General features: G+C 51.2%; 3 protein-coding genes across 3 annotated transcripts; 2 read left to right on the top strand and 1 right to left on the bottom strand.

The window, feature by feature from the left end:
- Positions 1 to 2,824: 2,824 nt before the first annotated feature.
- Positions 2,825 to 7,584, bottom strand: J4E84_002351 (uncharacterized protein; the record flags this gene model as incomplete). Its single annotated transcript, XM_049384976.1, has 2 exons — positions 2,825 to 7,100; positions 7,253 to 7,584. 2 exons carry the CDS (start codon positions 7,582 to 7,584, stop codon positions 2,825 to 2,827), a joined length of 4,608 nt encoding a protein of 1,535 aa, XP_049246999.1.
- A 1,572-nt stretch (positions 7,585 to 9,156) lies between these two features.
- J4E84_002350 (uncharacterized protein) lies at positions 9,157 to 9,393 on the top strand (the record flags this gene model as incomplete). The annotated part of the gene is made up of 2 exons (XM_049384975.1): positions 9,157 to 9,162; positions 9,196 to 9,393. The coding sequence occupies 2 exons, from the start codon at positions 9,157 to 9,159 to the stop codon at positions 9,391 to 9,393; spliced, it is 204 nt and encodes a 67-aa protein (XP_049246998.1).
- A 797-nt stretch (positions 9,394 to 10,190) lies between these two features.
- Positions 10,191 to 12,819, top strand: J4E84_002349 (uncharacterized protein; the record flags this gene model as incomplete). Its single annotated transcript, XM_049384974.1, has 3 exons — positions 10,191 to 10,402; positions 10,488 to 11,192; positions 12,048 to 12,819. 3 exons carry the CDS (start codon positions 10,191 to 10,193, stop codon positions 12,817 to 12,819), a joined length of 1,689 nt encoding a protein of 562 aa, XP_049246997.1.
- Positions 12,820 to 15,920: the final 3,101 nt, after the last annotated feature.

Genomic DNA, 15,920 nt, shown 5'->3' with positions numbered 1-15,920 from the left:
ATGAGACCACTCCAACAATACGCAGGAGACAACTATGATCGAACTCGGATCCATTATCGAGACACAGAAAAGCGTACACTGGCCGAATACATCGGCACTGTCATGAAAGGCAGACAATTGTGGATCACACAAGGTGGACGTCTTGCGACAGGAAGTCGGCTTCGAAGTGGGGATCTGTTGTGCGTTTTACATGGCTGTTCGCATCCAGTAGCGCTTCGGCGCGTACCCAAGAAGAACACATATACAGTGGTCAGCACTTGCTATCTTGAAGACTGGATGGATCCATGGGGTAGAGGGAAAGTGGACTGGAAAGAAGACGAAGCGGAAGAGTTCGCACTGATCTGATGCTCGGGGTTCGAGAGTGCAAGGGACGTTTCGTCGTAGATGCTAAAGGTGGTACCTAGTTAGTAGCGGGGAGATTGGCCACTAGCAAAGAGTTCCCATGAAGCATCGGCAATAGATGTCCTTTCCGCGCCACTTCTTCCACATACGACCACAGGTAAAGGAGTATACTGGATCCCGTTTGCTCTCCACACGTCAAACCTTTAACCGGCGAACTAGTAGCTTAGTGGGTGACCACAAGCGAATAATCGCTGTTGTATGTTTTTGCATATCCTCTTTTTGCGATTGCTTGCCATTTTTTTGTAGAATTGAGCATACCTAGGTATGATCCTGCGAGGTGTGCAAGATGAAGGAGCGTCATTACAGGAAGGAGGCTGGCAAATCGGGCCTTCTTGCATCACTAGCTTCTAGCGCGTCAAAATGCACGTGCTGTCGCGTCATTGCAAACTCCAGTGCTTCTCTCACCAATTCGCGTGCTTACGCAGATGAATAGGTCCAGGTTTAATTGACACATGCGGCATGTACATTGTTGAGGTTTACCCCGCACTACGACCAGGCTGTGTTTGCGGCACGGCTGCACGCGAGGCTGCAAAACGTCATGCGTGGGGTGGCATCACAAGGTGCCTCCCCACCAACACCACCGGCGCGCCTGACTGGCCAAGCTCGGTTTATCCTTCCTTCCACTCAAAGTCACAGAACAATGTCGAATGAGAAGACCCCAGAAAGCAGCCATACACCTGATCAGCCAGCTGAAGCCTTCACCGTGTTTAATCGCCGCCAACATATCTACTTCACTTATCTCCTCGGTTATCTAACACTCGCTTCGTCTCTCACAGCTACGATTTACCTTCCGCTGATCGAAAATCTGAGCAAACAATATAATGCGTCAATATTCGCTATCGATCTTACCATTACGCTATATCTGGTGCTACAAGCATTATCGCCAGCCTTCTTTGGCCCAATGTCCGATAGTCTCGGCCGCCGTCCAGTATTCTTGATTACATTCTCTATATACTGTGCAGCAAGCCTTGGCCTAGCACTCAACAAACACAGCTATGCTGCATTGATAGTCCTGCGATCGCTCCAAAGTATAGGCGGTTCTGCTGTCATGTCACTTGCGTACGCGGTCGTGGCAGACATCTCCATACCAGCGGAGCGAGGCAAGATTCTCGGACCCATGCTTGCTTCTACCAACTTCGGGCCGTGTTTTGGTCCAGTGTTGGGTGGCGGTATTGTCTTAGCCACAGGACAAACACAGTGGTGCTTTTGGACACTCGTCATCTTTGGGATAACTTCGCTCATGATGATCGGATGGACCATGCCAGAGACTGGGAGGAATATCGTGGGCAACGGAGCAGTCAAACCCCAAAGTATATGGAAGACGTGGTGGTCCTGCTTGAAACATTCTCGGTCGCAAGATTTGGAAGCCTCAAGCACCACGATAGTCATCAGCGATGTCAACGTCGGGAAGAACGGGATAGGCGTATGGAGTTTTCCGAACCCGTTCTCTTCCGTGCGCCTTATCTTCTACGCCGATACGGTGCTCACACTCTGGTCAGCCGCATCTCCTTATGCTGTATGGTACTGCATTCAGGCTTCAATACCCTTGATATACGGCCAGCAGTATGGGTATAACTCGCTGGCAGTCAGTCTTTGCTTCTTGTCTGGCGGCGCCGGAGTTATACTTGGTGGCTTCATTGCAGGGCGCTTACTGGACTTCAACTACAAAAGAACCGCACAACAATACGACCTGCCCATCAATCGGGTGTCTGGTGATGATCTAGTCAACTTCCCTATTGAGGCTGCGCGATCCCGTGGTTCATACATACTACACGCGCTTTCGATAGGCGCACTTGTGGGCTATGGCTGGGCTGTCGAGCGTCGGGTCCACGCAAGTATACCGCTGATACTCCAATTCTTCATTGGTGCTAGATGCACTATCGTGTTACAGCTGTTTAGTACTTTGATGGTGGACATATTTCCGTCAAAGGCCGGCACTGCCGCGGCTTCAAACAACATCACGAGATGTGCACTTTCTGCTATCGCTGTGGCGATTTTGGAACCACTCAAGGACGCTATTGGAAACGGATGGATGTTCACATCGATCGGACTTGTTGATGGGGTGTTTAGTATCATTGCTGTTTGGCTGTTGCAAAGATGGGGGTGGAAATGGAGACTGGCGAGATTGGATCGTTCTTAAATTGTAGTTATTAGACGGTGGACCTTCGAGGAAGATCATGTGGCTCTGATCCAGTCGCAGCCGATTGCGTCATGTAAGGGACAATGGCCAGGGAACGAACGTTAAATGCATGTGTAGATTGATGGGCTCCATGTGTATGTGGCACAAGCTCCTCAGTATGATAACGAACACTAACATAGCTCTCTAGCTAACATGCGCGCACCAATATATGACCACGTGTAATGAAATCAGCATTTAATGTCCCCGTTTCAAAAGATGCAGGAAATTTCACGAGCATTAGTCTCAATGACTCATTGTGCGATGCGCGAGACCTCCAAACATAGCGCTTCTAGGACTCATGCTTCTCTTCCTGGGTGTGAGTATACCTTGGTCCGTCATGTCTAGCCCGCGTTTGATGACCAGCAGCTCCCCTCTCTTAACGAATATGATCTCGCCACTATGACCGATATCCAATACCAAACCTTGTACAAGACTCACCCAATCGTTCGGGATGAAGAAATGACGAACAGGCATCGCATCGTCTGTATTGATCTCCAAAGAGCGCACCCAGTTGTTCGTATCCAGGAAGACCAATCTCTCGCTGAAGATACCGATAATGGTGTGCACATTCGACGACAAAGTTCCGAGATCTTGAACGCTTGCAACTTGTTCCATGTCAAGGTTGAAGTCATTGTAGTCGTACATTCGTATAACGTTTTGCGATGATCGCACTCGCGATGGGTCCACTGAGATGCCAATGAAGTAACGAGGGTGTCGAAGAGAACGTACTCGACCGATCGCTGTGAAGGGCTCGGTTAAATTGCTCAATGATATGGTGTGCGATAGTTCGAGCGTGGTCCAGGAACACATGCGAGCAGATGTTGCGGACACAAAGAGCAAGATGTCTGCGTTGCTCCCATGATGTACCCAGTGACCTTTACGCTCAGGCTGCATCGTGACCAGAGAAGCTTGTTTGGCGTCCTGTGACGTTGACCAGAGATGTGTCTCTTCGTCCGTTGCGACTAGACATCTAGAGTGCTTGGCATTCAATAAGAGTCCAGTGATACCACGTCCGATGACTGTGTCGATATACGGGGCAGCCGCAGTCCATGATTTCCGCCCGTCTCGCTTCATTTGCCTAATCGTTACTCGGCTGGCAGCATCGCTGCAAGCCAGGATCATGCTCTCAGCGTTGAAATGGAGCAGTATAATGGGTATGCCGACGGTCTGTTTGAACAATTCAGTGCCTTTAGGCTCTCGGGAGATATCGTAAATATGCACCGATCCGTCTTCTTTGCCGCAGAAGACGCTAGAAGCTAAGGATATACACTCTAGAGCCGTTATGTGAGTTGACATGGAACCGCGAAAGCTGGCCTCATGCGGAGCTGTGGATACCGAGATTGTGTCACTATTCTCGTCATCTACGTCCTGTCGCAGCAGCACAGCTGGATCCCATAGCCGACACTGGTTCGCCCGTATATCAATGATGCGGTGGTTGTCAGAAGTGAATGCAAGCGTCCTAGGTGCTATAGCATCGCCTTCAAACTCCAGCCGATACAAAAGCTTGACCGTCTCCATGTCGAACAATTGAATCGTTCCAAGCGAATCTGCGCATGCGAGCGTACGCCCATCGGGTGAGCATGACAGCTTTTGCGCGTTAACACCTATGATGAGGTCACGTACTGTTCCGTGGAGTGTGTCGTATATGACGAGATCGCCGTCTGAGTATGCTGCGGCAAGCAAAGTCTCGTCTCTAAGCGTGCTGAACTGAAGGCTCCATACAGTTGTGCTCCCATCCGAGACCTTCAGCGGCCCATGAAGAGTGGAACCCGTTTCTTTATCGTAGAGATCATACACACGATCTCGTTCGTAGTCCCATAAGACTATGTCCTCTCCACGATAAACAATGGCCAAGATGCTTTGCTGGGGACAGAACACTGCCAGTGTTGGTTGTTTTGACTGCACGCTCGACTGCTCGTCGAAGTCGATCGTCCAGTCAGCCACATCTTCTGGTACCCCACCATTTGCAAGGTTCCAGCACATGAGTTCATTCTTTTTGGTAGCTGCGAACAAAAGCATGTCTTCCTCGCTGAACGCGAGTGAAAGACACATGACTGGAATGGCGAAGCGGAATACCTCAGTCCAGTTCATCACGTTCCATACTTTGATAGACTTTGCCCCAGCGGAAGCACAGGTCAGGCCAGTTTCGCTGAACGCCAGCGCCCAGACCGGCTCCCCGTGTTGTAATACGGTCTCTTCTTGGCAGGTGACATCATCGTAGATCATGACCTTTCCGGTAGATAACCCAAGTCCGAAGAACCTTTGTGACGTAGCTACAGTGAGTGGTCGAGCCGGCTTGGTGTAGTTGAGAATTGCAAGACAATCTTGCCAGCCTTCGGTACTTTGTCCAAGAACGCTCAGTCCCCGGTGAGGTGACGAGAATTGTCGGCTGGGCGCTGAATCTACTGGACAAAATGGCGGTATCAGGCGGTGTATCGCTGAGGGTGAAAACGACAGCTCTTTTCCGAATTTGGTGACAAGATGGGTAAGATCGTTGCCCCAACTGTGTAAGACTGTTAACTCTTTTCTCAACCCGACAAGTGGGCTGTGTTGGGCCAATCTTCCCAGGAGGTTGTTCAAAGTCTTCCCCGCTTGGTAAACCTTTTCAAGATCACCTTTCCGTGCGAGATGTTCGATCCATTTGAGCACACAGTCTGATCCCATAAATTTGCCCAATAGTGTAAGGACCTCGTTGTCGCTGGAGGTTACATGGAATATGTGTTGGAAGACATACTCAGATGCATAGTCCATAAGGCGAGGCTTCTCCGGGATTTGGTCCACACTCAGCTTTCGAGGTTTAGTCGGCCGAGCTTGACTACGGGTCAGATAACGAAGGCAGACCAAAGCAAGACGTTTGTGTGCAGTAGCACGCTCGATCTGAAACTCTGATCTCATGCCTTGCCGAGTAAGGAAATCCCTGACAGTAAGATGAAGTAACTGGACCCTTTTGCTGCGATCTACATACACAAGATTTCCACAGCAAGTACTGATTGATCGTTCGATGTCGTCGATTTTGTCGTGGATGTCGAGCTCAATAGCGCAATGCATCTCGTCGGTTGAGAGAAATCGAAAAGCAAACGTTGTCCACACAAGGATAGCCTTTGCAAGCTCTTTTCCGAACTTCGCATTTGCCATGTCGTTAAGTATCCGGCCATACATCTCGTCCATGTCGGCAGTGTTGCTGGAAAGTACTTTGCGGATCTCAGTAGACGTATGTACCTGGCGCAGTTCCTTGAGTACAAGGGTAACCCACAGGAAGCATCCATTGGCATTCTTGAGAATCTCTTGGGACATCGCTTCACGTTCTGCTGCCCCGGTGGCTGGCAGTTGATCCTGACATGAACGTAGGTACTGAGCGATGTCTTTGTTAGTATCTTCCTCTTGGATCGTTTCCGACATGACCTCGATTCTTTGAACAGCTCCATCGGCATATCTGTCGAAAGAGTCCCTTGACGTTATGAGGAGAGAGATCGGCCAAACTTCTTGCATCTTTGATAAAAGCGTTACAAGTTCAGATCCTCCTTTGCATTCATCGACCGCGTCAATCACCCAGTACTGAGGCGTGTCCAAACGGCATTTCAACATGCCACTCAGGAATAAACGCCGCCATACGGCCACATGATCAGTCTTGTTTATCCCAGTAATCTGCGAGCTTGTCGAGATATCAAGAACGATACTCAGAAGGTGGGGGTGTTGACTGGCCATCTGCCACGCCATCGATCGGAGAAACGTATTGATCGTGGCTTTCGTTTTGTCACCCTGCACGAAGAAGTAGAAGGAACAGTCGAGACCTAATCCCCTCAAGTGATGGATGATGTGCGCCGAGAGAACGCTCTTCCCAGCGCCAGGTCGACCACGTACCCACAGAGTTTTCGAATCTGCTGCTTTTCGCCACTCCTGAAATGCGTTTCTGTCAAGAAACCAATCGCACGTTTCGGACAGTCGAGTTGACTGGCTCTCTAGCTCGTCATCGGGGGTCTCGGTAACACTGAGGAAAGTACTGAGTGCTTCAATTTGCTCGAAACCTGCTGTCTGATTCGACAGTGCCTTGGGTGTTCTTTTACTCGCGATCGTAGTCGCTAAAGCATTTCTGACAGCCAGGTAGGACGGATCGGTTTGCAGTGAGAACTTCGCCACATTGCGATGGTTCGCATTCAGATATGTTCTCCGCTCATTGGGGTAATTCATGACTGCGCAGTGCTTTTCCACTATCAGTTGTGTTCCGATGCCAATTTTCATGGGCTCAGTCTCATAGAAAGAAAATAAGCGTAGAGAGCTACTGTAGAGAGGGAATTCTTCGTTGATCGACTGGAGCACTGGCGACTCCGGGGATAGATCCTGAACAAATGGCCTGGAACCAGGGGCCAGCGCGAGTATCCTACCAAGGGTATCCGCTATGCCGGCGCCTTGATGCGGTGTTGCCAAGAAGAATATAGCGAAGATATTGCGTATTAGGCCCTCGAACTCCTTGGTTTGATGGCCAAGTACAAAGGCTTTTTTGATGACTAGACCGCCCATGCTATGACCAATGAGTATCATCGGTACCTGACGTGATCAGCATACTTCATGTTAGGGTGAGCAGGACGTACATGACCGCCAGACGGTATCCGCGGAGAGTCGTGTATTGAGGCTAGCAAAGACCGGGCAAAATCTGGAACGTGCAGAACTGACTCTTTGCTTAGGCCAGAAGCATAGCCAAAAGTATGAATCCTGACATCTTTGAACGCTTCGTCGTTTGGGAGCCAAGCAGAGGGCCAAAAGAGTGACGGGTTTCCATTCTTCGTCCAAGTACTTTCGGAGCCGCCATTCAGCCCATGCACGAAAATGATATCTGCGACAGCATCTTCTTCTGGATCGTGTAATGTGGTCAGACCGATGGCGCCCTTGGGGAAGTCTACACTGTCATCGGTGCGTCCTGTGTCCCTTCTTGTAAAGCTCCGCGAGAAGAACGATCCGTTCGATGCGCCCGAGGCTATGGATCCACGTTTGTGTGAAGACTGCATCGTTTCGCGTTGCGATTACCCCGCCAACCGTGGCTCGGAGATTTTGATGACGAGATCTTTCTTCCGAGGGATATAAAGCAACATACCCATGCGATGAGTGGGCCTTGGATGATGGTGCGATGGGTACAAGGGACTTCAGTCATGAGGACACAAAGGCTCTCAGTCGATGCGCAGCCTCTCGCGGAGCCCCGGCCAAATCTCCACGTCAGCGGCAATGTACTATCCCGATCCATGAACGTAGGAGTCGGGACGGGATGCTCGGCTAATGAGGGGAAGGTTGCTCGTAGAGGGCGCTCTGACCTGCAGCCAATGACGTGAAGCGATAAGCGGATCGCCTTGTACCACACGGTACCTCCGGTTACTAAGTTTCCAATACCGTGCTCTGTCGTTGTTTCCAACTAGACCACTACTATATGGATAGAGCCATGTAATCCGGGCGTAAAAATCATCGCTTCCTGGAATGCTTTCCTGTTGCTGCGTTACGAAGAGCGTCCATCAGGCTGAGAGACTGCATGTACGTGGGGGCCGTGCATACGGCGCGTAAGCTGTGCCGCATAGCAATGATTTATTGGATTGCGATTGGGCTCCGGTACCATCATGTGTTTTACCTATAACTAGGCGATGCATGGCGGAATGCCGTCTGCCTGATTCCCATTTTCTTTCTCTTCCGTGCAGCCGAGCCAGATCTCGAGATGACCGACTCTTCGATTTGGAACGAGGAAGTTGCCGTACCAAAAGCGGTGATCTCTTATGTCGATCCCAACGTAGAAGAGAGTGAGTATATCGCGTGCTTAGCAACCTTTGTTGGTGGTCGCCATTTACTGATCATGGCTCCAGAGCTTCCAAAAGGGTTGACTATCGAGGGCATCTCGTCTCACGGAGCATCCTACTGGACTCGTACAGCGCATATCCGTGCTCTCGACCAGAATGGAGAGGCCGTGTCGTATTTCCTCAAGGTAAACACCTGAAAGTCCAGAGCAAGTGCAGTTCTGATCAGAAGTCGATAGGTGTCCCAGGGCGATGCTGGCAAAGGTATGATGTTTGGAGAATTCCATTCCATGTCTGCTATCCATGACGCTTTGCCTGAAATTGCGCCAAAACCGATTGCATGGGGCGAGTATGCGAACGAAGCCGACACGTACTTTTTCCTGTGTGATTTCCATGACATGACCGACGAAGTCCCCGATGTGTCCGATTTCCCTGAGATGGTCGCCAAACTGCACAAGAAAGGAGTATCGCCGTCCGGAAAATTCGGGTTCCCAGTCCCAACGTTTCAGGGAAGGCTCCCACAGGATACCACGGAATGCGACACTTGGGAGGAAAGCTTTTCGCGCAGCATTCGCCGATTCTTCGAGCTTGAAGCGAACTCGCAAGGGTATGAGCAGGAGATGACGGAATTGCGTGAAGCTATCATGGATAAAGTAATCCCAAAGCTCTTGCGCCCGCTTGAGTCCGAAGGCAGAAGCATCGTTCCTTGCTTGGTGCATGGTGACCTTTGGGATGGCAATACGTCCGTTGATGCCGCCACAGATCGGCCCGTAATTTTCGACGCATGCTCTTCATATGCCCATCATGAATGTAAGCTCTTCTATAGTGTCTTATCCAACCCAGCCTTTGCTGATCGAGACTGCGACACCAGATGAGTTGGCACCATGGCGACCTACCCGCCACAAAATCGGAAAACCTTATGTGACCGAGTATCTGAAGCACTACCCCATGTCAGAGCCGGCCAAAGACTTTGATGATCGGAATGCGCTTTACTGCATGTATGTATCCAGGCATGTTAAACGCGTCTCGAAACCTGGCTAAGCTTCTCACAGAAGGTTCAATCTTTGCTCGTCGGCGCTCTATCCGGGCAACCTTCGCTTCCGTAATATGTAAGGCAAATGCATGAAATGCTAGCAAGATCCGTTCGCTAATATCAACAGCGTCAAGGAGGAGATGAGGGCTCTTGTGGACAAGGTCGTTGGATAGATGGGAGCTAATGATGCAGAGGATGATTCGTGCGGCTCGACTGACCCAAGGGGCTCCTGCGTGGCGGGTGGTCAGTGCATAAAGGGCCGAATCTCGCGTGGGCGACGTGATGAGAACACCAGCTTCATAGCTTCCACAGTAACAGCCACGTCAAGCCATGTCACAATGCGATTCGTCATCGCGTCTCTCGTATATTCGAAAAACGATCCTCTCATGAGACTTTGCATTCTATTCGACATATCTATGTAACGTGCAATCCGATCACACAGCGCAACGACTGGCAACACCCCCAGGGCCGTTCGGAAGGGACTTCTCGAGGTCTCACGGCAGAGCTGCGAACGTCAGCAGACATCGGCGGACGATGATGCAACGACCTTGATGCAATAATACGGCGGAGCGTCTCTGGTTGATTTCGATGCAGCATGCAGCCTATGATGCCCACCCGCGCATCGAAGCTGTTGGCGATGCTGCCTGGACACCGCGCCGCATAGGCACTGCGGCCATCAAGCTTGAGAAAGGACGGCACAGATCTCTCAATGCTGCTAAAAGAGGACAGTGAGCTCACTCAGCTCACAATGGTGCCCGTGTTTTCTTTGCGCTACCTGTTTAGACTTCTATCGTTATTCACAGTCATGACCCTATCCTTCTATCTGTTCCTGGTATGCGCTTTGACCTGCTGGTCACAGTACGCAGCAGCTTACCACGCAACATCAACAGACACTCTTACCGTCGGTTTTGCACTTACGGTCGACCATGCAACTGCTACAATTCGCCACAACAGCACGTTCTTCGAGGACCTGGCCAAAGTCGAAGCTTCGGAGGAATACATCAAGTTGATGCAAAGGTTCTCGTTGTGGTCCTCCCAGCATCCTAGGTGTGTTCTCTTGTTGGATCATATGGTCAAGATAAAAAGCTGATCCTCACCCAAGCCCACCATATGCATCGCTCGGTGACTTATGGAACGACATTCCTCGTCAAAGAGAACGAGAAGCACGCAAGCAGAAAGGACTTCCTGCTTCTAATGACGTAGCTGTAATTGCGACACTGCTTAAAGCCATCAAAGACGCTGCTGAAGCATCTGTGGGCGCTTCTGTTTCCGCTCTAGTGAGCTTCCCTGCTCTGCCTGGCCTATACCAGGAGGATATAGTCGATGCCGCCTATTACATCGGTCTTGAGAAACTAGCAAAAGGCCTCGCGCGCCATCCTCACGAACTCATCGCTGCATACGCGGGTCATGGATACGACCTGTGTAAGAGCTACAATCCCGTAAAACGATGCGTGCCGGACGATGGAGGCAGTTTCGCAACACGTACTGTGCTGCTGGCTGAATACACGCAAACCGCACTGCTGTTGCACTTGGAGGGTCTGAATGGAGCAGTCGAACTGTCATGGCCGAACATGTACCTTGAACTGCAATTCGACCTAGGTAGCTCTCGGATGCCGGACGAGCAGGACGTTCGCAATAGCGTACTGAATTTTCTGTACCATCACTACAACGAGCGATTAGGGAGAGGACCACCGAACATGACCGTCATCTTGGTGGGCGATCCCGAGAGCGTCGGCGACGGTAAGGTGCAACGAGCAACGAAGATTGTGCTTGAAGCACTTGGGGCGCATGCCGAAGTTCTGGCTGAGTATTCAGCCCATGTAGCAGCAAGGGGAGCAGCGGAGATGGCGTGGCGAGCGCTGGATCATGAAGAAAGAATGGAATTGTGACGTTCATGTACTGCGACGACCCACCATGAACGAGCCATTCCCGATTTCGAAGTCATAACAGCATCAATCTATTTGAGCCATCTCAAACAAAAACCCATTGCAAACTAAAGATATCGTGATGTTTCTACGAAGTACACATAGAAAGATCGAGTTGTCGAGCGAATTCCAGAGTTGAGTATTGACCGCAAATCTAGTACTGAAGCGCTACACAGTCAACACCAGATCGCGCCAACACACTACACATGTTGCGCAGCTCCGATGGAAAAGAGGCACAGAAACACTGCGCAGCTCGAAGCAAGCCAACCCCGCTCTTGCACTGAAACATCAGGGGCGAAGCACGCTCACCGATGGTACTGTGCCACATGGGCGCATCATCGTTGCCTAAAGACCTTCTCATATGCTGTGACACCGCTCCAACTCACTGAAGCGTAGCGATCACTATCATGCCGAAGATGGTTTCCCTCATCCTCGCACTGGCTCTGTGGCCCTCGCTAGTCGCATGCACTCAGACCATCCTATTCCTGGATGAGACAGCATCCAACCGGCCGACGGTCGGCTTCGCCTTAACTGTAGATCATATCGTCGCATCTGTTCGGTGGAACAATGTCTCAACAGAAGACTTGGTAGAACTGAAAGCGTCCGAAGAATATATCGAACTTATGCGGCATTTCTCACACCCATCGTCTCAACACCCAAGGTACGGCCCCCATCGCAAGTAACTCAGTAGCAATCTGAGCGACTACTAAGACCGGTAACAGCCCTCCATACCACAGTCTCAAGGACATATTTGATGACTGGCCCCGCCAAGCAAAACGATCCATGCGAAAGAAGCTCGGCCTTCCAGCATCGAGCGAAGTGGGCATCATAGCCAAGGCCCTGAAGCCCGTCATCGAAGTAGCCGGAACGTATGCTGGCTCCCCACTGTCAGCCTTGATCAGCTTTCCGGCATTACCAGGTCTTTATCAAGAAGACATCGCCGACGCGGCGAGCTATCTCGGCCTCCACGAGTTAGGTCGGTTGCTAGAGGCATCTCATCCGCACGAGGACGTCGCCGCATACGCAGGAAACGGTCTAGGTCTCTGTGAAGACTACCACAACGAAGAAAAATGCCGTGAAGAGGGGAGGAACCTCACATCTCGCCACACGCTACTGGTCGAACACACTGAGTCCGCGCTCCTTCTACACCACGACATCCTTCGGGAATCGATCGAGACATCGTGGCTGGATCTGGATCTTGCAACCTCATTCGACTTAGGTAGTGGTGGTGAGCCTGACGAACTGGACATACAAGATTTTGTCCTAAGTTTCTTGTATCACCAGTATTACTACCCGACGCCTCATCCTCCCGACTCAATTACTGTGATGATGACTGGTAGTTTCGAAAGTCTCAACGACGGGAAAGCTTGGAGGGTGACAAAGCGCGTTATCGAGGCGCTCGGCGCGAAAGCCGAGATGTTAGAAGAGAACCCTAACTTCATAGCTGCGAGAGGTGCAGCGGAGCTGGCATGGCGAGCGTTGAAATTGAATGAAGGGGGACGATCGTGAGGTTTGGCATGTCTGATCGGGTCACTCCAGGCTTTTTGTTTTGGAGATGCTTTCTCAAGTTGTATTCTACGTAATCTCTGGAATCTGAAATGGCGAAAGATCAAGATCTGTCGGTTCACCCAAGATCAATTGACTCATCAACTTCCCTGTGCCCGGTCCAAGTGTCAGTCCCCAAGACCCATGCCCCCAGCACAAAAACACATTGCCACCCCTTCCATCTGCATGAAGACCGCTGTGATGCGAGAGTTTGTCAGACTCGACCAAAGCCATCATCGGGCGCCCTGAAAGCGTAACGGGCCGAAATGCCCGCCCAAGCGCAACGACCTCCAACTCCTCGAGCGCGTCCGAATCATCTGCGTTGTGGACGCGAAGAAAACGGTATGCGCGACCTGTAAGTTCCGCAATCCTTGCAGCATCTGGTAGACCTCTCGACCCCAATGAAGGTAGCATGCCCGTGTGATCTTTTGCTCCGCAAACCCAGATCGTGCCGTCGTTGCGACCTGCGAACTCCAACTTCTCTCCCACGATGTCATTTAGGCCGACAAAAGCCACCGAGTTCTTCGCGACAGGATTCTGGTTTCGGAAGACGATCCAGTCGCCTGCCTCTGTGGCTGAGTCGATGTGGATTGGGGAGGAAGGGAATAGCGTTTTGTAGATCATCGGAGTCCATGGGCCCCCGGCTAGAACGAAGTTGTCGCATGGGACTCTGACGGAGGATGAGTCTTCTCGAACAACGATTACTGCAGTGGCTCGGTTTCCTTGGTCCAACTCGACGGCAGTGACCTTTGTAGAGGTCTGAATGCGAACATCCATGTCGATACATGCTCTTTCAAGCCATTTGCCGAGGCCGACTGGGTTACTGCAACGAATTTGATCAGCATCAGAAGGTGATGCATGTACAACATGCTTACACCATTGCATTCTCTGTCCCCAAGAATTCGGTGTCGACCCCCCACGCATCGCTCGTTCGAAGCCAATCCGGCAAACGCTCTTGATCATCCCCATCACCCTTGGTCAAACCGAAAATGGAATCGAAGCGGAGTCCAGCAGTATCACACAGGTCGTTTCTCTCTGCCAAATCACGCCAGGCTGCGAAGCTGTACTTCCCAAATTCGTCCATGATCTCGTCGTTGAATTTGTGATGAATGCATCCTGTGCAGGTCCCGGATGTCTCTCCGAATGCGCTCGCTGATGCTTCTATGACGATGATGGTGTTGCTGCTCGAGAGACCGGTTCGACGATTTGCGTGTGCGAGGTGATAGGCAGTCCACAGACCAATAGATCCCGCGCCTACAATGACGGTGGTCTTGTTCTCCGCGGACATATTGTCAGCCTCGCTGGAGGTGAACAAGGGTATTGAGACGATGCTCGATCTTTCAGGAATGTGTCCGCCGGTGGGGTCAAGGGCGGGGTCGATGAGCTCTGCTGGCCCCTGGCTCTTGTAATCAGTGCACGTGGGCTGGCAATGTGTAGCTTGGAGAACTAAGCGATGGGAAAGCTGAAAGGGCGACAAAGGTCGTTATTCAGATCGAGCATTAGGAATGAATGGGAAGATGGAGTCTTGAACACGCAGTGTGCACGGGTAAATTGGTCGTTTGCTCGATAGCTCCAAAGGGGATACCCTCAGCATATCCGCGTCGCCGGATCATGATTGTAATCAAACGCCTTCAGCAGCGCCACCAAATGCAGCGCCGCGCCCCCCACAGCACAAAGATGAAAGATCTGATGCGAGCAACCCCAGATATCGAAAAGTCCCGGGCGAAATCTCTCCGGGAAGCGGATCTGTGAAGAGCGTTAGCAACAAGTATCCCGAGTATGTGTCTTCACCATAGACTTACCGCATAGATAAAAGCCCCCGTAATATAAAACAGCCCCTCAAAAATCATCAACCGCCACCCCATCTGCCTATCCGCCTGCTCTTTCCCAAACGCCTGAGCCGCATGCGTCATCGGCACCGCACCCGACCAGCCAATCGCACAAAACAGCGTCGCCCTCGCCCATCTCCATTTCGGCGTCCGGAACCGAGGAATCGAACAAAGCGTTGCTGCACCCGTGACAATCGAAGTAATTCCAGCTGAATACAACACCCAGTATTGTTTCTGGCAGTAAAACCCATAGTACGTGCCCGAATACACCGTGCCTACAATCAACACGAAGATGCCGTAAAGGTCCAATTGCAACCATGTATGGTATACTTTGCTCGAGTGATTCCCAAACATGTGAAATGTAGCACTAACGCCGAAACACACGACCGCACTTCCCACGAAAACCCCAAAAGCCAGTAAATCGTTGATATCAGCCGTTTCGTAACGGCTGCTAATATTGCTGTAGGCGTAGATGGCGTAAAAAAGGATAACGACGGCGCCGATGAGATGCGTGTAAATATTCCCAGTCTGGTTGTGCAGATACGACAAGCTCTTCAGACATTCGCGGTAGGAATTGGTGGTGCAACGATAATGGTTCTTGAGGTACTCGTTGTCGCGTTGCCAAGGGTGGACTTCTTGGAAGGTGTAGAGTGTGCGGCTTGGCGGGGGCGCGGAGGCGGAGCGTTTGGTCGGGGTGTTTGTTGTGAGGGGGGTTAGGTAGGTTGTTGACATTTTGGCGGCGGAGTGGAGAGACGAGGACGTTGATTGGGAGTTTGCTTCCTGGAGTCCACGGAGTTGATTCAAGGAGATAAAGAGAAAGGAGACAAGAAAGGCGTAAACGAGGAACCGTCGACGAGGGCGATGCGCATCCTTGTACTCGTATTTCCACCTCTTGCGTCTGCTCGCAATTAAAGCAAAGACCTCAGTCACCACCTGTCGTTCGGTCAAATCAAAATAATCCACAAAGTCGCTCTATCGTGTGAAGTCCCCAAACAAGAAACAGCGAGCTCCCACGGTACTTAAAGGGACACCTGTGGCTCGGGCCCATCCAGACCCCCCTTGACAGGTACATAAGCCTTGTGGCAGTGCAACCGCACCGGGCGGAACGGCATAATGAACCACCAAGCGTCCCCTCAAAGGAGCAGGAGAGAACCTGGAACCGGGAAAGCGGGTACCTACGTAGCAGATAACACATGTGTGTGGGCTAGATCAAAAGGGGGTACACGTGGGAGATGC

The sequence above is a fragment of the Alternaria hordeiaustralica genome (genome assembly GCF_023758085.1).
Source record: "Alternaria hordeiaustralica strain BMP 2776 chromosome Unknown scaffold_3, whole genome shotgun sequence".
Taxonomy (NCBI): Eukaryota; Fungi; Ascomycota; class Dothideomycetes; order Pleosporales; family Pleosporaceae; genus Alternaria; species Alternaria hordeiaustralica.
This window is presented reverse-complemented; position numbering and strand designations above follow the sequence as displayed.